General features: G+C 45.7%; 1 protein-coding gene across 3 annotated transcripts in view; it reads left to right on the top strand.

The window, feature by feature from the left end:
- Positions 1-3,136: 3,136 nt before the first annotated feature.
- Positions 3,137-26,902, top strand: part of EDARADD (EDAR associated via death domain) — a gene marked incomplete at its 5' end in the record, with an annotated part of 57,508 nt that continues 33,742 nt past the window's right edge. The window contains 4 exons of one of the 3 annotated variants that reach the window (XM_082604694.1): positions 3,137-3,200; positions 13,880-13,938; positions 17,454-17,493; positions 23,905-23,960. In XM_082604694.1, coding sequence (XP_082460820.1) covers positions 3,137-3,200; positions 13,880-13,938; positions 17,454-17,493; positions 23,905-23,960 — 219 coding nt within the window. Of the gene's footprint in view, positions 3,201-4,153; positions 4,310-13,879; positions 13,939-17,453; positions 17,494-23,901; positions 23,961-26,902 lie in introns of those variants that run through there. The other 2 variants (XM_082604693.1, XM_082604695.1) reach the window with 2 other exon arrangements.

Genomic DNA, 26,902 nt, shown 5'->3' with positions numbered 1-26,902 from the left:
GTTAACGTTTTTGAATACATCATTTTTTGTGCATATATGCAAATCTACAAGGCAATCAACTTGTGTGAGACGGTGAATGCTTAAAAAGGCCACAAAAAGACATTTTAAAATTTCCGATTTGAGTTTCCCTCACATTTGGACAAGGATGTAAATTCAACCCTGTAGTAAATTACAGTGTATTGTAAAGATGAAATGGTCTCTTGGCCTGCATTCTCTCCTCGCCGCATCCTATCCTACACACAGCTGCCAGACTAATCCTCCAAAAACACCAATTTTCATATGCCACTTTTCAAAAACTAGCTTCCTGTCTTCCTGTTGCTGAAAAATAGTTTCACATGCTTTTGTATGGCATTCAAGGCTCTCCAGGATATGGACCCTCCCAAACATTTCAGTCCTGCTCATTTCTTTCACCATGCACAGGCCCATCTCCCAGCCCTCCCAGCAAAGGTACCAGGCATCTCCTAGGCTTGTTGGCTCATTCAGTGGTGTCTGGAAAGGCTACTCCTGGGTCACTTGCCAACCCCTAGAGTCAGGAGGCAGGGGTGATGGTGCCACGGCCTGATCACATGGATTGAGAGCGGAACGATGGTTCTCCGGGAGTACACTGGGGCATTACTATGAGAAGTTATATGGCAAAACAGTAGAGACCCACTACCACTGCCTTAACATACTCTAGACAAACGATCGCAAATATCTGTTCCAAAAAGGAGACAAATGAACTTACTAACTCTCATTTGCGCCTCTTCCACAACACACAATTCCCCAAGGGTATATCAAGCCAATTCAAGTGAGGGACTGTCCCATTCTGGAACATAAGGAGTCTCCTATAATCCTAAATCCATATGCTATCATTGCAGGTCTAACCAGTTTGCTGGGTTCATTTACACCCAATGTACAACAACCCTTTGAAATAAGGAAGTATGTGGTTCAACAATATAACTTTTTATCTCAGGTTGCATAAATTTAAGTAACACCCAAAATGATGTAAAATGAACAAAAACAACATATTTCAATGATGAATCAAATAAACTATGTTTTGAGTTGCTGTTTTCCCCATTTGAAGATAACATTTCTAATCACCGTCATTGTCTGTGAAAAGACACAAGACCAACAATTTTCCCCCCACTTAAGGCTTTAGCCATAGTATCATAAACAAACGTCTCAAAATTTGTATGAAAACTTCCATGGCAAACTGTCAGTCTGAGGTTGGTCACCACCAAGCCACTTGACTTCCATAGGTCTTTAGTCCCTTTTTTCCACACATACCCCTTCCTGTTTCAAACTTTCATTATCTTGGTTCTACAGTGAAAGAGTATCTGCAGATCTCTCTTGACCACACACTCCTAAAAGTCAGGGACTTCTCACTTTGGTTTCCCAGGGCTTGGCATTTTGTTTGGGGCATGAGGGGTCTATCAATCAATCCATTGATCCATGCTGTGCACGAACCCTATAATAAATACTGGTTCATTTCTTATAACAAAGGCAATAGGAGCTTCTCATAATAGACTAAATTCCAAGGAAAGAATGCAGGCAGGAAAGTAGTTGGTTTATTTGTACCTACTATAAGCCAGGCACTTTTAGGTAATTTTATATATGCAATATTTCATTTAACTTTCACAATCCTACAAATTCTTACAACTCAAAGAGTTTTGAGTAACAAAACTTTGTGTGCTAAAGTGTGCACACAAAGTAGCACACTAGTAACTTTGTGTGCTAAAGTAACACAAACTCATGGTGACAGGCCTGTGAGTCAAATCCAGCACATCTGACTCTTTGGTTACCAATTCCCATTTATTGTGATTCCAAGATTCATGAGTTAGGTGCTATTAAGAAAAGTCAAAAATGTCTATTTTAAAGAGTGTTTTAAAACCCTCTTTGGGTAGCAGTAGAAGGAAAAGCAGAAGGACACAGTATGACAGCAAATAGATTGTATGGTAGCCCTTTGGCAACTCCAGTGGATGATATTTGTTTTTAAGTGTCCATCAACAGATGAATGGATAAAGAAGATGTAGCAATATGTACAATGGAATAGTACTCAGCCATAAAAAGAAACGAAATCGAGTTATTTGTAGTGAGGTGGATGGACCTAGAGTCTGTCATACAGAGTGAAGTAAGTCAGAAAGAGAAAAACAAATACTGTACGCTAACACATATATATGGAATCTAAAAAACAAACAAAAAAAATGGTCCTGAAGAACCTAGGGGCAAGATGGGAATAAAGGCGCTGACCTACTAGAGCATGGACTTGAGGACACGGGGAGGGGGAAGGGTAAGCTGTGACAAAGTGAGAGAGTGTCATGGACATATACACACTACCAAATGTAAAACAGATCGCTAGTGGGAAGCAGCTGCATAGCATAGGAAGATCAGCTCAGTGCTTTGTGACCACCTAGAGGGGTGGGATAGGGAGGGTGGGAGGGAGGGAGACGCAAGAGGGAAGAGATATGGGGATATATGTATATGTATAACTGATTCACTTTGTTATAAAGCAGAAACTAACACACCATTGTAAAGCAATTATACTCCAATAAAGATGTTAAAAAAATTGTTTTTAAATTAGTTTTTTGTAAATTAAAAAAAAAAGTTCCACTTGCATTACACTTTAGAGTTCACAAAGCACATGGGAAAAATAAGGTAATGAGGGCTTATGGTTGCAATTCACAAAAAGTAGGTACAAAGAAATGGAATGAAAGGGAATAATATATATAGTCAATTTTCTTTTGAAAAATTAACGTTGAAGTGTGTTTCTGCCACCCATCTTCTATTTGATATAATAAGAGTGGGAGTGATAAGACAATTAATTCAGGGTTTTGAAAAGCAAACCAGCTTCAGAGCAACGCTTGAGCTTGTGTTGCCGACTTGCTATGTGGTTCCTGACAACCAACCTCAGAAATAATTCCATCATCCTGAGAAGTACAGAAAGAACCACAAACCAAACCTCAAAATGGATGCTAAGAGAAAACACCGTTTAAAAAAATTTCCCTTCCTATCAGAAGGCAGACCAAAAGGAAGTTCATCCTCCCACCCACAAATTCCCCAGAGAGCTTTCCACCAGAAGGTCGACACCCAGCCGGACCCTCTTCTCTGAGCCTCTCGTTTCTTTCATGGCATATTAAGTGCCGATCTGGAGAGTGCCATGGGCCTCAGGACTACTAAACAGAGGGGGAGAGGCACAAAGCACGCCCCTGGTCGCCAAGAGGGTATGTACACACTTGCTGCTTTCCTGCATTTTTCGGAGCTGAGTTTTTAGCCAGAGGCTGCTCCTTCACGATAAACTAACTAAAAGCTATGTTATCTCTTTCAAATCAATTCCTCTCTTTCAATTCTTATGTGTGAGGACAAAGGTTATTTTAAACCCTTATGAGATTACTATTAAATTTAAATTGCCTGTAACCATCGTATAGTAATAGATTTATGATTGATGATAGGTTTAGTTAAAATATAACAATCTTAAAAATATTCTTAGTGAAAGATTCCAATCTGTGCGCACGTAATTGGTATAAAATTAAAATTAAAAAAAATAGACCTTGGCATTTCCGAGGGAGCCCTAAGCTATTTTTCTAGCGAGGCTGTGCGAGTGTGTATCAGGCTTCCTCTTTTCACTCCCTTTGTGTTGTAAGTACCCTGGAGGTCATGTAATAACCAATGCCAAAGAAAAATCAAAATAGAAATTATTAGCGTGTGCCATCATGCAGCGGCGTACTCTGCCTAAAGAGCAGGAAATGGTCTAAACATCAGACCGCCACCACGCATCTCAGCCCAGGCCTATGCGCGGAGAAGAGTTGCGGCCGGACTCAGGGCGAAAGGAGGGAGCCAGGAGAGCGACCCGCGACTGCAGCCGGGTTTTAAGGCTAATAATCGCTTCGCAGCAGGTCCCGGGCAGCACTCGTGCGAGCTCCGCGGCGGGACCTGCCGTGGGAGACCTGGGCGCAGGACTGGAAGGGCGCTCGCGGCGGCCGCTGGGGACCCCGGGGCACCCGGGGACTCTCCCAGCGCCCTGGTCCGCTGCACCTGGGCTCTCGCTCGCGCGTGTTGGGGCGAGGGTGGAACCCGGACGCGCACTGCAGGGGCTTTGCTAATTGCCAAGCAGGAAGTGAGCGCCGGGAAGAGCTGCTGAGAGAGGGGAGGAGCGGGCGGAGGAGGGGCGCGCGGAGCCGCCGAGGTTCGCTCCCCGCGCGTCCGAAGGGCAGGGCCACCGAGCCCTGCAACCCGGCTTTCCTCCCCTGTCCCGCCGCCGCCCGGCCCCGTTCGGGCGCTCTTTGGCCCCTCCCCGTCCCCATGGCTTCTCCGGACGACCCTGTGCGCGCGGGTAAGTTGACACCGCGCCGCACCCTCACCCGGGGCACGGACCGCGGGTCGCTAGATCGCGAGGCGTCCGCGTCTGAGGCGGGGCTGTCGGGGCCGAGCTCCCCGCGAGCCCCGAGGGGCGACCTGGGACCACCCTGGACCCTGGCGCCCGACCCGGGTCCGCGCGTGGCCGGACGGGGGACAGCGGCGGCGCCCGGTCCCGGAGGGCGAGGTGCGAGGCTCCCCCCGCGAGCCGCTGCTGGTGGTGCGCGGCCCCCGCGGCCCCCTGGCCCCAGTCGCCCCCAAGCGTGCCTGAGACGCCCATTCTCTCCTCTTGCTCTCTCGCCCCACCGTCTTTGTTCTGCACCGGCGATGCCAGGTTGAAACAAGCCCCTCAAACCTCTCCGGCAGAAAAGAGCGCAAGGGGTGGATTTCTTTTTTTCCTCCCGAGCTCTCCCTTTCTCCCTACTCACGTGCCTTCTCATTTCTCCTCTTCTCTCCTCGTTTCACTTTTATTAAATGGTTTTGTTCTAAATATTGGTCCTCGGAGCTATTTCATAAACTAGTATCCACAAAACCAGGCGGCTGGTCCCACCTGTGGAGGCCTTTGGTTAGAATGGCCTCTAGTTCTGTCCTTATCGTTAAATGTTGTGTTTGCACCTGAAGCCAGAGTCTAGATTTTTCTTTAATCTCACTTGAATTGAAAAACCGTAAAATACTGTGTCTGTTCCTGAGACCAGGCTCTCGATTTTTCTTTAATTTCACTTGAATTGAAAATCTTCCTCAGACTTCACCTTTCAGGAATTCGCTGTCCTTGCTCTCCCATACCCTAGGCTGATCCTCAGTGAATGTTTGTCGAACACGTGAATGAATGAATGATGTATCCCCCAAAGCACACTGGGGCTTTTTCTAGTTTTGTTGAGGCTGGAAAGGCTAGGGAGAGAACCAGATATACAGAACCACAGATACCTGCTTAGAGACACGTGCTCCCTATTTTATTTCTTGGGCTTGGGCAGGGCCGGAGCTTGAATGTTTTATTGTTCATTTGGGGCTTCAGCAATTAGGAGAATGAGATAGAAAGTATCTGGAGGCGGGTCAGAGATGGCTAACTTGGCCTTGTGATGTGCTGGGTCTGGGAGAGTTTCCTGGAGATTTTAAGAAAGATCTAAATTCTCCTTCAAGTGGTTCTTCTTTAAGTGAGGAATGGTAAACATTTTATCCATGGGAGATGGAAGATAAGTAAATGGTTTGGATATCCTTCTCCTCCCCCATATTCATTGTTTGGAAAAACAGACGGGGAAATTAAGGGAGAAATCCTACCCCTGCCCCCCAACTCTCACCTCTGCATCCACTTCCTCTTCTGAAAATGTAATTGGCAAGATGCCAAGAGGTGTTAAGCTAGATTTTACTAACAGTGGTTTCCATCTCATTAAATGATGACGGTGAAGGAGATTCAAAAAGATCTTGATCGGGACCCACTGAATGGGGGTACATATAAGGTCTGCTTGGGACCCCCAACATCAATGGCACCAGAGGAGGTGGGTGTTGGGAAACACAGCTTCATGTATAAAAAGCCTCAGTGAGTCAAGAGTGTGATAAGGCCACCAGGGCAGCTAACAGGATCTTAGATGACAGTAATAGTACTACAGGATCTAGAAGTCCGGTGATGCTACTTAGCCTGCTTGGCCCAGCCAAAATGGAAGCTCACAACCTGGAACAAAGGGACTTGGAAATCCCAGTACATGTGGCGGGATGAGAGACCTGAGGATATGATGATAGGAGGGCGTCATTCGGAAAGAACCTGTCTCCTTGACTTTGAGAGGTAGAACCCAAACTTGTAGGTGGTTTTGTTGGCTTCCTACAAAGAGGGGAGAGACCTCCTGAGTAGAGATCTCCCTCTCACTTGCAGCGATGTTGAAGAACATCTCCAGGCATCTGAAAGATACTCTCATGTCCATTCCCACTCTGGAATTCTATCAATTAGATGAGGGTTCTTCCAGTTTAAAAAAAGATATATAATATCTCCACACTTGCATGTAGAAACAAAGGGTTGGACAGAAATATGACCAAAAAAATGACTTCCTCTTTCTAACATCTCATATCATTTCTATAACCTCCAGGACACATCCCTTCCATTTCTGTAATGAAGCCACAAGTGGTGATAATGTGTAAAACTCGTTACGTGGCATTTTCGTGTCTCCACCCCAGACCCAGTTACCATGCTGTCTCACCAGGTTTCCTGCACTCACCTCCCAACTGGTATTTCCACACACACACTCACCTTCCACCAACCTGTTCACCTAAAAGTGGCCAGAGGGACCTTTTAAAAACAAATCAGATCTCGCCATTCCTCTACTCAGAAACCTGCGCTGACTTTCCAGTAAATCCTCAGTCCTTCAGTGGTGTCCATACTCTGTATGTGGGCCTGTAGCTCTCCCTTCAGTCGGCAAGCCTGCTCTTTCTCTTCGTCTGCACTGCAGCCACCCTGCCTCCTCTGTTTCCTTGAGAGCCGTGGACCACCTGCCTCCTGGCCTTTGCACAAGTTGTTTCTGCTGCCTGGAAGTCTCCCTTCACCTCCCCCCAACCCCCGCCGGTCCATTTACCTCCTGCCCACCCTTCAGATTTCAGATCAAAACTGATGTAGATTCAGCTCCAAGTTACACAATCTTGGTGCACCCTTCCAGCACCTGTCGCCCTTTCTAGCTGTGAAGATTTCACCATTGTCTCTCTACCCTGTTAGACTATAAGTTCTTGGACAGAGGGCATGTCTGTTTTGCTCGACCGGTCTGCTCCACAGACCGTGGAGACTGTTTTTCTCCAACGCCTGGCCCAGTACCCAGCACTTAGTAAGCCCTGGTTAAATACTTATCATCTCAGTAAATGAATGAAAGATATAAAATGTAACCACCTGTTCATCAAACTGTGGGCAGAAAAAGCTCTTCCCATATTGGCATCTTAGGAACTGATTCAGTTAGATATGTTAACTGGGGCCTCCCTGGTGGCGCAGTGGTTGAGAGTCCGCCTGCCGATGCAGGGGATACGGGTTCGTGCCCCGGTCTGGGAGGATCCCATATGCCGCGGAGCGGCTGGGCCCGTGAGCCATGGCCGCTGGGCCTGCGCATCCGGAGCCTGTGCTCCGCAACGGGAGAGGCCGCAACAGTGAGAGGCCCGCATACCGCAAAAAGAAAAAAAAAAAAAAAAAAAAAAAAAAGATATGTTAACTGGGTTTACCTTGTAAAGTTAAAAAAAAATAAAGATGTTTGTATATCCACATGCATATAACAAAGGTGGGTGTCTATTATTATACCATATGAACTTAATTAAAAAAACAACTCTTTGCCCTGAGAAAATTTACACTGGCAGGAAAATAGTCATGCAGGTTACAGTGTGGCCATCTCATTCCATCTCTTCCACTAATAAACCATCCATCGTGGAAGGAGTCAGAATTTCCTGTTGAAAGTGAATAAAATCTGGTTCGTGTTCATACATATATTAAGGGCAGAAACAAAGAAAGAGGCTTTGAAAGTCGGGAGAGTTGGGGAGATGGTACAGTTCATTGCTTCGTCGCAGTGAGCTAAGTAAGTGCCCTTGGCCATGGAGCGCATCAGTGTATGTTCTGCCTTTGTTCATCCTCGGGGTATTGTTTGCACTGCACACAGGGTTGCTCCCTGGGAACCCTGGCCCTAGAGACCAGCCCAGGACAGCCCCTTAGGTGGCATCTCACCCCTCACGCACCCCTCTGAGCCCTCTTCCGCGCTTGAATGGGTCTGATGTGGCACCCTGTCCTTCTTGCAAACTCCAGTAGCACCGGGAGCAGAAACCAGGACTAAAGGGGGAACCACTTCGAGCAGCACCCTTATTTGAAAGGCTGGACCAACCAGTTCATTCACCACATCCACCAGAGAGTGCTGACAGACCGCGGTTTTCCTTCCTTCCTTCTTCCCTTTCTCCTTCCCCGTCCCGTGGGTTTTTCCAATGCCCACTTCATTTCTTTCCCTCTCTTACAATGCCTCTAAGTTTTCTTCTCTCTACCCAAGTATTTCTCCCTTGTCTGCATTCCTCTTTCATCCCTTGGTTCATCTCTTCCCTCCCCTCCCCTCTCCCTCAGCTTGGCCATCGTCCAGAGAAGTTGTTCTAGAGGTGCACCTTCTTGATCCCTGGTCCTTTCTCAGCTTGTTCAGCCCCTGCTCTGAGGTGCAGGGATGACAGAGCAGGGCTGCTGCCAGACAGAGAAGAGGGTAAACTTAGCAGCGTGTTAGCGCTGCTGCCCTGAGAGCTTCTGTAATCCTGAATACGGTTAGGACTCTAGGGCTTCCTTAGAATCAGGAGTGAAAACAGCTGTAGGTCAAAAGAAAAGCTAGGGTACAAAAAATAACAGAGGAAAAATAAATGAACTCTGAAATCACCGAGTTCAAAGAATTGCCTTTACTTTTTCACTAAGAAGCACAAAAGGCCCCACTCTTTGATTCCTGATGATCGGGAAAGCCAGGAAGCTCTGACACGCTTCCCTCTTTGTTTCTCTGAAAGGACATCTTTAGAGGAGATCTTTGAACTTCCTTTGAGGAACTGTCTTGAGGAACTATTGGCCCTTATCTAATGTGATTCATAAAGGGAGAGGTCCGGACGTGACCGTGCTGCACTTGGGCAGCTTACCCGCGTCTGTGTTGGACAATCCGAGATCGTTCCTGGTGGAGAGGCTGCCGGGTGCAGCCCACAGTCTCCAGGGCTCCTGGGGATTCTGATTCAGGAGCTGACGAGAGCTGGGTCTTTGAGTGGATGATGGGTAGGTGAGATTTTGCATTCAGAGTTGATGCCGGAGTGATGAAAGCTTTGAGGTATGTCGGGTGAATGTCTTTTGCACATGGGAAGGACATGAATTTGGGGGCCAGAGAGTGGACTGTTATGGGTTGAACTGTGCTCCCCACCCAAAAAAAATTTTGTTGACATCCTAACCCCCAGTACCTCAGAACGTGACCTGATTTGGGAATAAAGTCTTTACAGAAGCAGTCAAGTTAAAATGAGGTCATCAGAGTGAGCTCTCATCCAGTGTGACTGGTACCCTCACAGGAAGGGAAAATTTGGACATAGAGATACCCCCAGGACAGTCTGTTATCAGGTGGTCAATGCATGAACCACTTCAAGCAACCCGAAGGTAGTGGAAAACGGGTAGATTTTGAAGTCAGAAAGTCCCAGATCCAAATCCTGCTGCTTCCTTTGCCCTATGACCTTGGGCACTCATGCTGTAACCAGCATGACTGTTTTCCTGCCAGTGTAAATTTTCTCAGGGCAAAGAGTTGTTTTTTAAATTAAGTTCATATGGTATAATAATAGATACCCACCTTTGTTATATGCATGTGGATATACAAACATCTTTATTTTTTTTTTAACTTTACAAGGTAAACCCAGTTAACATATCTAACTGAATCAGTTCCTAAGATGCCAATATGGGAAGAGCTTTTTCTGCCCACAGTTTGATGCCTGTAAACCAGGCAGCATGGGGCGATGGGGTGGGTGGACGGGGAGGGGTACTGGGTAAGTGGGAGCTCTAATTGTAACTGGGCTTCCTGTGTTGGAGTGACCTTCACTTGAAGATGCTCTTTTCACCTTTGGGGCCCCTACTTCTCACCACTCATGGACTTTTAAAGCTGGAAGGGCACGTGGAGGCTCTCTGTCCCCCCTCCCCCTGAATATTACAGATGAGGCACCTGAGGCCCAGAGAAACAAGTAACTGCAGCTGGCCTTGCTTGCTCTCCCCTGGGGCCTCCGGGAGCCAGGCTGGGTGCCCTTCCAGCAGCTGAGTAGCATCAGCTCACCATGGGTTTCACTCAGGCCTTTTGAGGACCTCCCCAGAAGATGCTCATGTGAATTAAACATCATTCTCATTGCCATCAGTGAGACCCCCTTTGGTCAATTACCAGCTAATTTGGGGTGACCTCTGCCTTCTTTAGAGTCACCAATCCAGGAGAATGGAGGCAGCTTTGGGACAGTAGAGCGATAGCCAGGATCAGGAGGAAGGTCCCCACCCACCCCTGGCTGAGCTGCCGGCCTTGCCACCTCGGAGCTCGCTCGCACGATCCCCCTTTCTCTTTCAGCTTCCTCGTGCCCCATCTGATACCAGAGCCTTGCCTAGAGGCCCAGCCTGCTGTTACCTGGGGCCCGTAAAAATAAACATTTTAAAGCTTCTGAGTAAACTATTTGATTTCATTCTAATAATATTGTAAACATGTGGCTCCAAGAGCTCTCAGAAATACTTTAGGACAACTGCTTACTTCTAGACTAGTCTCAGATAACCAGGATCAGCCCTCCTCCAGATAATCTGTTGGTGCACAACACGGGCCTGTGAGAACAAAGGTGTTTCTGCGTGAACTACAGCAAGGGCCAGGGGGAAGGCCCGGGATCAGGTAGAACAAGTGGAGCGACACTGTGGGCCTGGGTCTGTGAGTGGATTTGGCAATTACACGTAAGGAAGAACTTCATCCCCAGCCTGGTCTACGTCAGAAGCTGATACAGTCACAACCATGCGAATGAAAATAATAAAAGGCCTGAAAGTGCCTCTAAGACTGGTCCTAAACCTTTCCTGATCGCCTAAGCCTTTCCTGATTGCCCTCTCACTTTGCTGTTGTGCTTCAGAAAACAACAAAAAAAGCGCCCTAAATTCTCTGTGCCCTTCCCATCTTAAATTCCATCTATTCTCAGAGGCTTCAGACCAAAGCAAGAGACTTTGGGTCTCCAAACACTTGTGGTCCTGTTCACCCCATCACCCTCTGAGGCACAGATTCTCAGGGGGAGTTGTTCCCAAACCTGACCTGACCAGAATAATGATGATCAGCTGGGTCTGGGAGCCAGTCACGTGGACCCCCTCCTGTTACAGAGGAAGAGCCCGAGGCTGGGAACACTTAACATGAGTCATCCAAGGTCATACCGCTAGACTCATTCAGGGTCAGGCCACTAGGTCTCAGTGGTGTGGCAGTGAGGACCCAAGCCTTCTCCTCCCAAGCCCTGTGTGCCTTCCCTTTAACTGGCCTGTTTGCATTCTCACTGCTGCTTTTGGGGTAATTCTGCCTTTGCCAGCTGTCTCCTCCATTTTCTTCCTCTTTGTCTTTTTCCTTCCTCACATACTAATGTTTCTGTAGGAAACAGGCCTAACTTGTCATAGACTTGGTGGGCAATAGCTGCACAGGATACCTATTAAAATTCCACCCCCCTAGTGGAGGTAAGCTTTTAAAGTATTATCATCCAGGGAATGCCCTGGCGGTCCAGTGGTTAGGACAACGCGCTCTCACTGCTGAAGGCCCAGGTTCAATCCCTGGTTGGGGAACTAAGGTCCCACAAGGCCGCGTGGCCAAAAAAAAAAAGTTTTATCATCCAGATACACTTTGGTGAAAATTAAGCGGTTGAGACTAGGCTGTGATAGGAGGGAAAGAAAAGACTGGAGGCTATTCATGGTGGCTTCTACTACCCGCTCCCCAGCCAGGAGCTAGACATGAGAATGATAGAAAGGAAAAACTGGAAAACCGAAGGCAGGTGTCCGGCTAGACCTATTTGAAGTATGCTCATGAGTCCCATTCTTTTTCATCTCTAGGCCTTCGCCTATGCTGTTCCCTCTGCCTAGAATGCTTTTCCCTCCCTGACTTCTCCTGGCTAGCTTCAACTCATCCTTCTGGACTCAAGTGTCATCTCCTCTATAGGCTCCTCTCTACCCGCTCTTCACTCCCCACCAGACACCCCAGGCTAGGCTTGTGTTCCTCCTGTGTTTCCATATCCTTCTTCATTTCTACTGTCTTAACACCAAGTGCTCTGTATGATAATTGCCTTTTCCTTGGGCAGCAGGAGTTCTGTAAACTCAGGGTGGAGTTAGCAACACAACTTGTTCTTATTTTCCTTACATTGACTTAAATCCAGGTCTGAGTCTGTAATCTACTGGGCTGGCAGGAAATTGCATTTCAGTCCAAACTGGGGCCTGGCCCCTTCCTTAGGGTCATATAGGAACCTAAGAGGATGATGTGGTGCTTGGAAAAGGAGGGGCCTTGAATTTTTAGTGCATTTGGGTGGGCTTGATGTCCTTGTTGTCCAAGCCTGCGAAGACTCTTGAGGTCCAGGAGCCCTCTGTTTCTCTTGCAGACCCAAATCATGGGTTTGTTTCTCTGTGGGGCTGGGAACCCTGGGACCCAGGGGTTAGCCCCCTCCGTGCATTCCCTGATGTGGTCTTGCCACCTCTGGGCTCTGCTAAGGACCACGGCACAGTCCCCACTCGTGGAGCTGCAGTGTCTGTCCCCTGCTCCATGGAGGGACACTGGCAAAAACTCTCTCCTTTGCCCCCACTCCTCTGGGCCACCTCCTTTAATCTCTCCAGTGACTGTAGCCTGTCATAAAATACACAAAGAGATGTTCCCTTCACACTGCTTCTCCTTCGGGCATTGTCAACACCTACGGGGAGAGAAATGTGAGAAGTCTGGACACATTCTCAAATGGGAAACATCTGGGGAGAACAAACAAATGATCTCCATAAGTTGTCCTGTTTTGTTTGTTTGGATCCCCCAAGGCATTCCCAGGACCTAGTGCCTGGGCCACAGTATGTACTTAATGAAGATTTGAGAGAAAAATGAAAGGTGAATCTTGACTGGCCCAAGGCTGGCCACTTAGGGTTTTGCAGGTCGTGTAGTGACTGCACAAAATACCGAGGATCCCATTCAGACAGATACGGTTATCGAGCAAGATAGTATTCTGGCAGATGTTTCGTAAACTGTCTTGGAAAGGGGGAGCTTTTTTTTTGTAATTTTCTTGCTCAAAGTTATAATCAGATTGTTGCCGACCTGGGTCCTTGGACTCTTTAATCAATAGAAATTGATAAGAGACCAGAGGAGAAACTCAGGCAATGCTTTATTGGGACTCGTGCTGCAGCATGAGGGGTAAAAACAAGAAACAGGTGCCCTTGCTTGCTGTCCTAGGGGGGCGCAGTGAGCTGGTCCCTTAAATGGGGTGAGGGTGGGTGCGGATTGGTGGGTCAGGCCTGAGGTGTGGCTTAGGTGGCCTGACCACCCCCTTGGTGGTGTTGTGTGCAGGGATCACGTGCAGTACCCTGCTTTTGCTCCCGGCACCTCAGAAATGGCAGTTGGTTTGTGCCCTTTTTGTATTCTTTTCTGTATGTTGTTCATAATTTGCCCAACGGCACTTGTGTGCAGTTATTTTTAGTCTTTTATAGTTTCTTTGTACTCTGTTGCTTGAGGAGATGTTTGTCCAGGTGCAAGCGCTCCAGTAAAGGGTCCCAGGTCCCAGCCTGTCTCAAAATCCAATATGCAAAAGAGTCATTAATATCACATTCACCTAATTTGTAGTTATTTGTACCTCTGAGTATTTGTAGATATTTATAAGTAAACTGTTCCAAAATCTTTTTTTAATGTAGTTTATTAGTCATCATCACTTTCTTGGTGCAGCCTGAACTCATTCTTTCTTATTTTGTCTCCACTAATGACTGAAAGTAAGCTTTTCTCCAAACTGATTGGGATAGCTTGTGTCTATATGAAGACAGTTATCAAAGGACACACCGAGCTTCTAAGTTAAAGAAAATGCTCTCTATTTGCTCTCTTTACAGATCATTTGACAAAGGAGCCAGTGGAAGACACAGACCCTAGCACTATATCCCTTAATATGGTAGGTTACAACTTTTACATTAATGGTGATGACTCCTGTTTTTCCTTTTTCCCCTTTGTTATTTCTTTATATTTTTTATTACTTAGTACTTACATGAAATTTGAAACCCTAAAATAAGGTTTTCCAAGATAAATTTCTTTTTCATGATATTTCTCTGTGACATAATAAACTTGGGGTTTCTCCAGGTTAAAAATGGTGTTAGACTCTGTTCTCATTTTGCACATATCAGAAGTGGTCTTCTTAGGTTACGTGAGGTCTTTATCTGCTTGTCTACTTTTAATACTATCTATTTTTAATTACCAATTCTTCAGAAATCAAAATATCTAACTTGAGATTGAAAGAAAAAATAGGACAACCTTAAAGTAAAGGCGGGCTGCCCATGTGTCAGATGGGCATACACTGTTGATTTACCTCTGTTACCACTTTTTTTTTCTTTTAATTTTTAAAATTTATTTTTGGCTGTGTTGGGTCTTTGTTGCTTCACGTGGGGTTTCTCTAGTTGCGGCAAGTGGGGGCTACTTTTCGTTGCAGTGCACAGACTTCTCACTGTGGTGGCTTCTCTCGTTGTGGAGCACGGGCTCTAGGCATGCGGGCTTCAGTAGTTGTAGCTCGCGGGCCCTAGAGCGCAGGCTCAGTAGTTGTGGCGCACAGGCTTAGTTGCTTCGCGGCATGTGGGATCTTCCCGGACCAGGGCTCGAACCCTTGTCCCCTGCATTGGCAGGTGGATTCTTAACCACTGTGCCACCAGGGAAGTCCCTCTTCTGGCTTCTGATGGTCGTCGGAAGTTCTTGGTGTCCCCTGGCTTGTAGCTGCTTCGCTCCGTTCTCTCCCTTTGGTGGCACGTGGCCGTCTTCTCCCTGTGTGTCTGTGTCTTGTTATCTCTTCTCCTCTTACAAGGACGTCTGTCCTATTGGATTAAGGGCCTACCCTACACCACTATGACCTCATCTTAAGTAATTCTATCTACAATGACCCTATTTCCAATGAGGTCACAGTCTGAGGTACTAGGGGTTAGGACTTCAAGGTATTTTTGGAGGGGACACATTTCAACTATAACATTCCTTCCAGGATTAAATACATGGTCCTTGACATGGCAGATGAGGTCCTCCGTGACCATGTCTCAACAACCCTCTGATGAGCCAGTTGTGTGTAGCTATTTGCTGCTCCTCAAATGCCCCACGCCCTCGCCCCGTCCTGGGTACCCATAGTGCTGGCCCTTCCCTGCTTCCTCATGTAATGAACTCCTATGCGTCCCGCCACTCAGCCCAACTGTTCCTTATCTGGGAAGGCTTCTCAGCCTTGGGGCCTTCGGGTGCTGCCTTATCCATAGTCCCTACTTTTTTTTTTTTTTTTTGCGGTACGCGGGCCTCTCACTGTCGTGGCCTCTCCCGTTGCGGAGCACAGGCTCCGGATGCGCAGGCTCAGGGGCCATGGCTCACGGGCCCAGCCGCTCTGTGGCATGTGGGATCTTCCCAGACCGGGGCACAAACCCGTGTCCCCTGCATCAGCAGGCGGACTCTCAACCACTGCGCCACCAGGGAAGCCCCATAGTCCCTACTTTTTATCGCATTGTGTGGGAATTATTTGCTTGCCTGACTTCCTGTGAGGCCGTGCTGACTGTCTTCCCATACACAGAGTGGGGCACGAAGCAGGCAGCAGTGTTAAATGAGCCAAGCTTCCCGAGATCCTAGAATGGCACCCTTCCTAAACCCCTTTGCCTCCTTTGCAGGGTCTTCCACGGAAACTGGCTCCATTATTTCGTGTCCAACCCTGTCTTCCTTTTCCACCTCCAGCATGCATCTGTCCTGCAGGCTGGCCCGTCTTCCAACCACCTGGCCTTGCTCCTCCGTGCCCACCATCTGCAATCACCTTGCTCCTTTCTCTCGGTCATCTGGGTCCTGGGCATTCTCTAGGCCCATCTCAACTGTCAGTCTCTCCAGGAAACCTGCACTTGTTCGTTCATGTAGTCTGAACAGAGTCAAAATCTGGGGATGCAAAGATCATGGTCCCTTCTCTTGAAACACTCACAGTCTGTCTGAGGAGATAGACAAATACTTTGAAAAGAGCCTGATAAGCACTATGGTACAGATGTGTTTTCCATGCTCTGGGGAGCAGAGGATGGAGAAGGATTTACTCTGGGGGAAAAGTATTTGATTTTTAAGTTCTCTGTGATTGATGATTGATTGATTGATTGATTTCTTTTTTCACTCAGGATTGTGGTTTATTACAGCAAAAGTATTCAGATTAAAGTCAGCCAAAGGAAGAGGGGCATAGGACAGGGCCCAGGAAGGTTGCAAGCATGGAGCTTTCAGCTACCCTCTGTCAGTGATGTTGTGTGGACAGTGTTTACTTGTCCCAGTAACGATGTGTGATGATACACACAGAGTATTGACAACCAGGGAAGCTCACCCCACCCTTGGGGTCCAGAGTGTTATTGGGGCTCAGTCATGTAGACACGCTTGACCACCAGTGTGTCTGACCTTAGGCTCCAGCCCCTTCACAAGTTGAACTGATACCGTAAAGACGATTGATGGATTTCTTTTGTGGAAAGGGGTTGGAGGCTTCTAGAAGGTTCTGAAACTTTACTGCCTAGCTCCAAAGAAACTCCAAGGAAAGGCATTTGAAACAGAATCCCTGGTTCCACATTTGTTTCTTTTCCTCCTCTGTCCAAGGAAGATAGTGATGAGACTTACAGGAGAGTTGGGAGGTACAGCTTTTTTTTTTTTAGGCTGGAGGACTATAGACCCAAAGGCCCAGATGCAGATGATGGTAGGAACTGAGCCGGGGTCAGAGGACAGGCTAGGGAGATTGGGTGCATCCCAACTCCTCTCATGGAAGTCTTTAGAAAATGACTACATTGTATAATCTGCAGTAGAAGCTTCCAGAAGCTTAGATACCTGCATATTTGTTGGTACCAACAAAGAAATATGTGATTGTAAGAGCATTTGCTATTTTGAATTCCCTTTAACAGTACTGCCCTCAACTAAAGCATTGGGGAATTGTGCATAATGGGTAACTAATTCGTAGATCTTCGTGCAATTAATGGGATAGTAACCTTTTGACTCCTGTCCTAGTCAACCCGTGACAGAGCTGTCCAATTGTGAGTACTGCCCAGAACACATGCTTATTGGCCCGAATGAATGTCACAGAAATGGTGAGAAGAGATGGGTCTGTCCCCATAATTCACTAACAGAAATGTCCCTCAATTTTGAGCTGCAGGAAATAGAGAAAGAGCACTGCAGAAAAGGGAGGAAGTGTGGTTTAGTGGTCAGAGCTGAAGGCTTCTTCTGTTTCATGTTCCAACATTAACTTCTCATCCACCTTGGTTTCATTTCTGTAAAATTGAGAATGAAAGCAAGCAATGGGTCAGGCGTATTGATAAATCCAAGGCTAATAACTTGCAAGGTTTTAAATTAAAATCATGACTTTCCCAAGACAAAGCTTTCTTTTCACTTTGATCTTATAATTGACTACAGTGTTTAAAAATAACACTCCTCTTTTGTTGGTTTCTACAGTCAGACAAATATCCCATTCAAGACACAGGACTCCCTAAAGGTATGTACAGTTAAAGTAGCAATTTAAACTTGTGATTACTTTCATATCTTGAACAAAGCACTAGTCAAAGTAATTTTTCATTTTTTAAAATTGTAAAACAGAAACATACTGATAATTTAGTGCATGATTTGACTTTCTCTGGTATGAATTTTCTTATTAAAATGTAGAAATTATTTTACAGCAAATTATACATCAAATTCCTGTGGTGTTTTTAACATGCATAAAATGAAGAAAGCCAGGACTGTGGGTTGCAAGGGTCAGAAATGTAGCTCAAATTAGTTTAAAATGGCGGTGGGGGGGGGGGACTTGGTGGCTTAGAATCTTTGGGTGCTGCTAAATCCAAGCATTTAAATGATGTCTCAGGCTCAGTCCCCCACTCCCCCCCCCCAACAATGGCTCTGTCTTCTGTGTTGGCTCCATACTCGAGCAGGCTTTCCCCACTTGGTGGGAAAGATAGTCTCTGACACCTCCAGCTTTACTTGGTGCAGCTAAAGATGCCAGGGCAAGGGGGAGCCTTTCCCCCAACACACATGACACAATTTTAGGGGCAAATCATGATAGGAGCAGTTTGGTCGTGTGGCCATCCCTGTATCAGCTGCTGTCGTCGGAGGATGGAGGGGTGACCAGGTCTGAGCCTTGAGGTTGGAGGGTGGGGGCCGGAGGGCATGAAGTCAGTTCTACTCAAACCACAGGAAAGAGGGTTCTGTTAACAGACAAGGGGCAAGGGATGCTGTCAGGCCCCAAAGCAAAAAGAGCTTGCTTTTATGATCCATAGGCGAATGTCTCGGGCGTGGTGCAGACCATAAAGGCCTGAGCCTTTCCTAATTTCCCGTGGGGCAGCCTGCAAGGCTGTATCCAGTATGGAGGCCGAGCTGCTGCTTATCGCACTGGAGCGTTTACCTTGTGCTCTGCTGACCGGCCAGAGAGGAGGGGTGGGGAACAATCAGATCTGAGCAGCTTCAGAGATGGCAGGGGCCCCCCGGCTTCCTGGAGAGGAAGGACTTCCCAGCACAGCCTGCTGTGGGGTTCCCCAGAAGCCCTTGTGGTGATGGGTATCACAGGGTCACTGGGCTGCAGGGTTGGGAGCTCCCTGGCAGGGCACACCTGTGGTTAAGTCTGTAATTCTGCCAAGTCCCCCTCCCTCATTCTCTACTCACCAGACTCTTCTTCCTGCTCTCTGAAATGACATCATTAGAGTTTCATTCCCTTTGCCTCCTGTGCACGTCCCAGGAATGGCAGTGGTGTAGGGAAAAGAAGCTGAAGGCCAGGTTTGAGCCCAAATCCTGGCTGTACTAGGGGAGGCTTCTCCCAAGCACACTTTGCCCTTTCCCCTGTCCATGAATGACTTCTCAGTGTCCTGAATTCCCCAAGCTGTGATTGCCTAGTTCAGCAAGAAAGTGGAAGGTGCAAACCAGGCCAAAACAAATCGGAGGCCGTGTTGGGCTGTGTTCCTTGGATTTTTAGGGTGCAGTGAAGAATTACCTGGGGAGCTAGTTTAAAATGCACATTCTGGGCCCCGCTACTCCAAAATCATGAGGTGGTGGGTCTGGGGTCAGGCCCAGAAACCTGTGTTTTTAATGAAAACCTGAGTGAGTGGGACACAGACCTCACCCACCTAAGAGCCTGCCTAAGAAGCTTCAAGAATGTGGCGTAGGGCCTTCCCTGGTGACGCAGTGGTTGAGAATCTGCCTGCCAATGCAGGGGACACGGGTTCGAGCCCTGGTCTGGGAAGATCCCACATGCCGCGGAGTAACTGGGCGCGTGAGCCACAGCTACTGAGCCTGCGCGTCTGGAGCCTGTGCTCCGCAGCAAGAGAGGCTGCGACAGTGAGAGGCCCGCGCACCGCGATGAAGAGTGGCCCCCACTCACCGCAACTAGAGAAAGCCCTCGCACAGAAATGAAGACCCAGCACAGCCCCCAAAATAAATAAATAAATAAATAAATTTATTAAAAAAAAAAAAGAATGTGGCATGCCACATGTAGGAGACATGTAGGAGACACCCGAGCTGCAGCCAGACCGCCAGCTCTGAGAGGACTCAGCAGGTGACCTCATGGCTCAGGGTCCCAGTGTCCAGTCTGCAGTGCAGAGAGGACTGTATTACACCGATCTCCCAGGGTGCTTGTGAGAATTCAACAAAACGAGACTGGAACAGCACCTGACTCCCAACAAGCATCCGACAGGGGTGGAGGGAAATCTGGCAAAAGAATCATAAGCAATCAGGGTAGAGGACTGTTGAAAGCTTTTGTAGCAGAGAGGCAAGAGTGGAACCACCATTTTAGGTAGACTGGGCCGCAGCAACTATCCGAAGACCTTTTCTATCACTCTTGAACATGATTTCCTGTTTTAAGAGAAAAAGATTTTTGTTAGCAGCCTGATAATACAGTAACTGTACCGTTGGGTTTCTCCTAGAATTTGAGTTTTACAAAACCTTAAATAAAATGGTGGTGAGGGCTTCCCCGGTGGCGCAGTGGTTGGGAGTCCGCCTGCCGATGCAGGGGACACGGGTTCGTGCCCCAGTCTGGGAAGATCCCACATGCCACGGAGCGGCTGGGCCCGTGAGCCATGGCCCCTGAGCCTGCGCATCCGGAGTCTGTGCTCCGCAACGGGAGAGGCCACAACAGTGAGAGGCCCGCGTACCGCAAAAAAAAAAAAAAAAATTGGTGGTGAGTTGACAAGTAACTCCAGGTCTTTCCTCTGTCCTTATTCATGAGGTGGGGGCAGGGAAGTGTTATTAAGCACATAATTTCTTATCTCCAAGAAATACATCGTCTTCTATGTAATATCCAACATTTGCATTTAATAACAATTTAATGTCTGCAGTATTTTTTTCAAACATAGCATAATGGAGCCGGTATCATCATTAAATGCTTATGGTAATTTTCTCACTGAAGTTGTTTTTAGGGAAACAAAGCCCATATATAATTAGTGAAGAGGCTAATTTACAGCTTAAAAGTAAATGTAGGCTTCCCTGGTGGCACAGTGGTTAAGAATCCACCTGCCAGTGCAGGGGACACGGGTTCGAGCCCTAGTCCGGGAAGATCCCACATGCTGCGGAGCAACTAAGCCTGTGCGCCACAACTACTGAGCCTGCGCTCTAGAGCCCGCAAGCCACAACTACTGAGCCTGTGCTCTAGAGCCCATGCTCCGCAACAAGAGAAGCCACCGCAATGAGAAGCCCGCGCACCACAACGGAGAGTAGCCCCCGCTTGCCGCAACTAGAGAAAGCCCGCACGCAGCAACGAAGACCCAACATAGCCCAAAATAAAAATAGATAAATAAATTTATTTTTTTAAAAAGTAAATGTAATCTAATTATATTAAGAACAACTCAGACTCTGACACTTAAGTGAATTCTAGGGGGGCTACTATATTTAATAGAGGAGTCGTTTGTAATTAGCTTGAACCATTTCCATATGATTTTAAAAGTCCTCAAAATGTATTTTCTTAAGAAAATTAGCATGTTTCACAAAATCTTTATTATAATTCTAGTATATTCCTACTTTTCCCCTGGATAGTACAACATAGTCCCTTAACACGGTCTACACTAGAGTGGTTCTCAATAATGTGCTTTTACCATAAATCAACTGTGGGACTCTAGTGTGATTTCAATGATCAGCACGTTTTTGAGGTGAAATGTGTTATTATGCCTGTTTTCTTGCCAGGAACAAATGTGTAGCTTCTGCCTCCCCTGATTTTAGAGATTTCGGGAGGTTCATTCTGTCAGGCTTCTGTTACGATACGTGCTCTGTGAGAATCTGTAGGCACCAAACTCAGGACTAATTTAAGATTGGGGTTTATCTTATATCACAGAATTCCTGTATCTCGTAGAAACTGCTGGCTTGAGGGTTCTGAAGGGAATGTGACTCTTCATATTTTGAGAGAAAAATGTCTTTGGAAAAAGAATTCTGATTTTTGAGGCACTATTCCTAGTGAGGGGAAATTGCACATAGCTATATCATAAAGCAATCAAGATTTTATCATCTTCATCTTCTCTGGCATTACTGCCCTTCCATTGTTCAAAAAAATTAAATAGCGGATGTAAAGTTAAAGAGAAGTAGACTGATTTTATTGTTAATTATTTTGAGAAATTTGAACTTAAGCATGGATGATATTTGGAATAATTCGTTAACTAAATGTAGAAGTAGTAGTTCAGTTTGAAAAAGGAGAAAATAAACAAGTACTCAGGAGATCACCAAAATAATTCCTAAGTAAAAATGTCTGCCTGAAAACTAGCAGGCCAATGTGTTGTATTTTAGACGATTTCTCATCTTGCCAATTGACTGACAGTATCTTGCTGATAGGTTTCCTTGTAACATGAAACTAAAAGCCCCTCCTTCCCGCACGGTTTACCGTGACCTGGTCCCGCTCATTCCACAAGTTCACTGCCTTCCACCCAGCCATGACGGAGAGTCCTGACAGTCTCCTGTTTTAGCAAACCAACCCCTCCCCCAATTACTTCACACATACAAAGGTGGCCATTCTGAGAAGGTGTTTTCTTTTCTTTTTTTTTTTTTTTTTTGCGGTATGCGGGCCTCTCACTGTTGTGGCCTCTCCCGCTGCAGAGCACAGGCTCCGGACACTCAGGCTCAGTGGCCATGGCTTACCGGCCCAGCTGCTCCGTGGCATGTGGGATCTTCCCGGACCGGGGCACGAACCCGTGTTCCCTGCATTGGCAGGCGGACTCCCAACCACTGCGCCACCAGGGAAACCCCAAAGGTGTTTTCTCTTATGGAGGGTAGAGGGGAGGGAGAGGGGTGTAACCACAGGAGTGCTTGGGGGACCATGTAAGAAAAGTAGCTTTTTAATTTCAGGCTAACATTGCGTTGGGAAATAAAAAGCCCCACTTGTCCAATAATGCTGGGTTAACAATTATGACACTGGCCATTGTGAGAATTAGTATGTCTGAAGTCACATGTCTGTTACTTTTTGCTGTGAAAAATTAGTGTGCATCCGAATTCTGTGGGGTGCTTGTTAGGTGTCAGATTTCTGGGGTCCCTGAGATTCCAATTCAGAAGGTCTGGAGTGGAGCCCAGGAATCTGCATTGTTAACAGGCAGCCCGGTTGATTCTGGTGCAAGAGAGCTGGAACTGTCTTGAGAAACAGAAGGCTAGGTAAGATCTCTACTGCTCCAGCTTAAAAAGATACCATATGGAATCTTAATAAAAGACTGTGCTTTTAGTTTAAATTTTGCAGATAATAATGTTAAGGAAAAAATGGCCTTTAGTCAGAATTGTGTAGGCAGCAATAAATATAGCCCCTTATATGAATAAATCTATCAGCCCAGCCTATAATAGGTCAATGAATGTTAAGGAATGTAAAAATAAATAGATGAATTAATCTGTCACTCAGTCCTAACTTTTGAACCTTGAATTAAATGATTCTCTATTAAGGGCTTTATTAACTCTAAAATTTTACATGCCACTAAACATTTCTTTCATAACATAATATATTACTGGCGATTTTCAAGGTTAGAGTGCGATGTTGAATTCTGTGGTTAAAGATTAAAATCTGATGGAACAAAATCAGTTTTTAATGCATTTGTACAATCTTCACCACAAGTTGGGGAACTGTGAAGTTAACACATATGTAAGACAACCTAAGGATGGAATTTCCTTCCTACCAGTTAATTCCAAAAGGTGTTAGACATTTCACATACCTATCATGTTCCTTTGACTTTCACTAGCAATCCCCACTTTAACCATAGAACTGAAATGGTTTCGGTTGGACTTTTAGGAGGGTGAGCTATCAAGACAAGTATAATCCCACTCTGCTCTCTGAGAGATTTAGTAAACTGTCAACAGTGAACACCATGGAATCTGATGTAAGGTTATCAGAGGGGAACGTGTTTGGACTACCTCCTGTTCACCCTGTTGGTGAGGGAGGGATCCTGCCCTGGGGTTATGGGGATGGCCACACACAGGACACCTGACACTGGGCAGATGAGATTGACAGTAGCTTGTGAGTCACGGATATTCACAGCCTGGGGAGGGAGGACGCTGCACCCCATGCAGGGTCGCATAGGGGTTGCACCTGGGAACAGAGTGAACAACCAGGGGCTGTGGGTGACAAGCGCTGTCCTGTCAAGAGGGTGTGTGACCCCTGGTTCCCAGGGAAGGATGTGATGACTTGTCTGAATAATTCAGCAGTCTGGCAGGGAACTGAAACCCCAGTGCTCAGGGATAAGCAGGGACTGTGCCTGGTCCCCTTGAAAAGGAGCGTTGTTTAGCTGGCGGTCTTATCCACAGGAGCAGAACGGGGAGGGGAACTTGCAGCTGGACCATTCAAGGTCCTCCTGGTTTTACCAGATGTAAACAGCACATAATATTGAGTCTTAATTTTAGGCCTTACAACCACAGAGTATATGCTTTCTTTATCAAGCTTGCATCTTTTTTTTTTTTTAATCCCTAGCAGAGGAGTGTGATCCAATTAGTTTGAACTGCCCAACAAATTCTGATGTGCAACACCAGGTAAGAATAATTTCAGTTATATTTTTACCCTTAGGTACATGCTAATCCAACTAGAATTTATTTAGGAATACTTCTGTTACTTTTAGTAACTGGGGTAGCTTTAATCCATTTTTTGGAAATAAACATTTATCCAGATGCCAAAAACCATCTGTGTTGCTGAGTTAGAGAGTTGCTTTCTTTCGTGTGTAGTTGGTATGCTGTGGATAGGAATTTTTTTTAAAAGCCTCAACAAAACTGGGTAGTTTAAAAACATTTTTTTTTTTTTTTTTTTTTTTTTTCTTTTTGCGGTATGCGGGCCTCTCACTGTTATGGCCTCTCCCGTTGCGGAGCCCAGGCTCCGGATGCGCAGGCCCAGCGGCCATGGCTCACGGGCCCAGCCGCTCCGCGGCATATGGGATCCTCCCAGACCGGGGCACGAACCCGTATCCCCTGCATCGGCAGGCGGACTCTCAACCACTGCGCCACCAGGGAGGCCCTAAAAACATTTTTGTAATGTTTTATAAAACTTTTACTTTGTTCAGATATCAGATGTCACATTTTAACATTATTTTAATTGTCCTTTTCCAAAATACATCTATTGTTTTCTGATTATAAAAGACTGTTATTTTAAACTTCAGATACAACAAAAATGTACCAAAAAGTTGAGAATCGCTTGTCACATTCCATTGTTCACCTTTTGAGGTACATCCTTCCAGAAGCTTCCTTGGGTCACCGTGTGCTTCAGTTACTACTTGTACTTTCCAGCCCATCTCTGTTCACTCACTCAAAGCTCATTAGCAAAACTGCACAATACCTCACATGTGTTAAACTATAGTTAGAACACTAAATGTCTCAAAAAGGATGTCTTGCCTGAAGATAGACTGGTTGGGTCCAGCTCTCTTTATAATATTGATACCAAGTTAATTTTTAGCAAGACAAATTTGAAGCTTTGTTTAGTCTTGCTTTTAAAACATCAGTCAGTAATCATTAATAGTGATATTCTTGGATAATCAAATCACTTTTGTAGTAAAGCAGAGTTATACAATAGTTGATAAAACAAGCAATTTTAATCATAAACACGGTTCTCTTGAAAATCGTCAGTGGTGCTACTTTTTTTTTTTTTTCCTCGGTACGCGGGCCTCTCACTGTTGTGGCCTCTCCCATTGCGGGGCACAGGCTCCGGACGAGCAGGCTCAGCGGCCATGGCTCACGGGCCCAGCCGCTCTGCGACATGTGGGATCTTCCCGGTCCGGGGCACGAACCCGTGTCCCCTGCATCATCAGGCAGACTCTCAACTACTGCGCCACCAGGGAAGCCCAGTGGTGCTACTTTTAACTTTGATTTGGGGGTCTTCAGTCACCCACTGAGAATATTATTTTCTTATTTATTAATCCTGATACTCAGCATTTTTCTTGGAATTACAGTCTAATGATTAACTTTGACATTGACCGAATTTGAGCTATTTTAATGAACCTAAAGTATAAATTTTTCCTTTCTTGCAATCCTTAATGTGTTTAATAAAGTTTTGCTCCCCACATTTTCTGCAACATGATACAGACTCCTTTGAAGATACAAAAATGTTACGTTGTTTGTTTAGTTTTAGTGATTTTCCAAAATCATTTAAGATTAGGTACAGAATATGCATTAGGACACTGTTCAGTATTCTTTCTGATTTCAGTGTTATAGTTCTGGCTTTATCAAGTAGACTGTCTTTAAAGATGAAAAAAGATTTATCAGCTAAAGAAAGTGGGAAAAACCTATTTGAGATTTTTATTTAAGTTCTGTTTTAAAACAGGGTGTCTTACATTCCTATAAAAAGTAGCACTGTACCTACCTACTACAGTTGGTTATTTCTTTGCATAATCTGTAGGATTTGTTCTAACTGCTAGATATCCAGAAAGAGTCTTTGAAACCAACTTGGCAGTTAGAACAAAGAAAACTCACTAGGGGAGAAACGTTTAAACAAAACAAAAACAAAAACATCCCCATGCTTCATTTTCTATAGCTCAGACATTAAAAGCAAGTTGAAAATACATTCTTTAGAATATTAACATTTGCCGTTTCATTGATTTTTATAATTTAAAAACTAAAATTCACTTCACTTAAGAATTTTAGCCACCTTTTTTGAATGATGCCACGGAAAAACACTGTGGTGTCCTGGCATCAAAATGGAAATCTGACATGTCATAAAATTTCATAAAGGACCCTTTACTTTTAGTAATTTACAATCAATACCCCATCTATTAGAGCTATCCTACTTCTACAGTTTGTTACAGCTGGTACTTGTCGAGCATATGTTCTGAGACCGGGTATTCTTGGACATGAAATATACCAGGGGGAGTGGGGGGAGGCAGACCCCAGGCAGAGCTTCCAGACCTGGAGAAGCAGTGTACACAGCATTAGATTCTAAATGTGGATATGGTTCAGCTGTTTAAAATTTTTTCATGGTTCTTATTTTTAAAAATATTTATTTATATATTTATTTGGTTACGCTGGGTCTTAGTTGTGGCAGGTAGGCTCCTCAGTTGCAGCTCGTGGGTTTCTTAGTTGTGGCATGCGAATTCCTAGTTGCAGCATGCACGCGGGATCCAGCTCCCTAACCAGCGATCAAACCTGGGCCCCCTGCATTAGGAGCGAAGAGTCTCATTCACCCTCATGGTTCTTTATGTTATAGAAAATGTTTCCCAGAACCTTTGTCAAACAATAAAATTTTAACTACTTTAACTACAGGCACACATGTATGGCAAATGATAGTAAAGCAAAATTTGTTCCAGTTTGTAGCCAAGAATCCATGCCAAGAGGAAACTGAGGTAATAAGAAAAACAGTAAATACTAGGATGCTAAGTTAGAGTTAGAAGTTATGAAAAAAATGACATTTTCTTCTATTTATGCTATTTTTTTGGTTTTACCAAACTGTAATTTTTTTAAGGTTTAAAAACCACATTAAATTATTGGTATGATAT

Source organism: Mesoplodon mirus (assembly GCF_964341445.2).
Source record: "Mesoplodon mirus genome assembly, chromosome: 2".
Classification (NCBI taxonomy): domain Eukaryota; kingdom Metazoa; phylum Chordata; class Mammalia; order Artiodactyla; family Ziphiidae; genus Mesoplodon; species Mesoplodon mirus.
The sequence above is the reverse complement of the archived record's forward strand: the minus strand, read 5'-3'. Positions and strand labels throughout refer to the sequence as shown.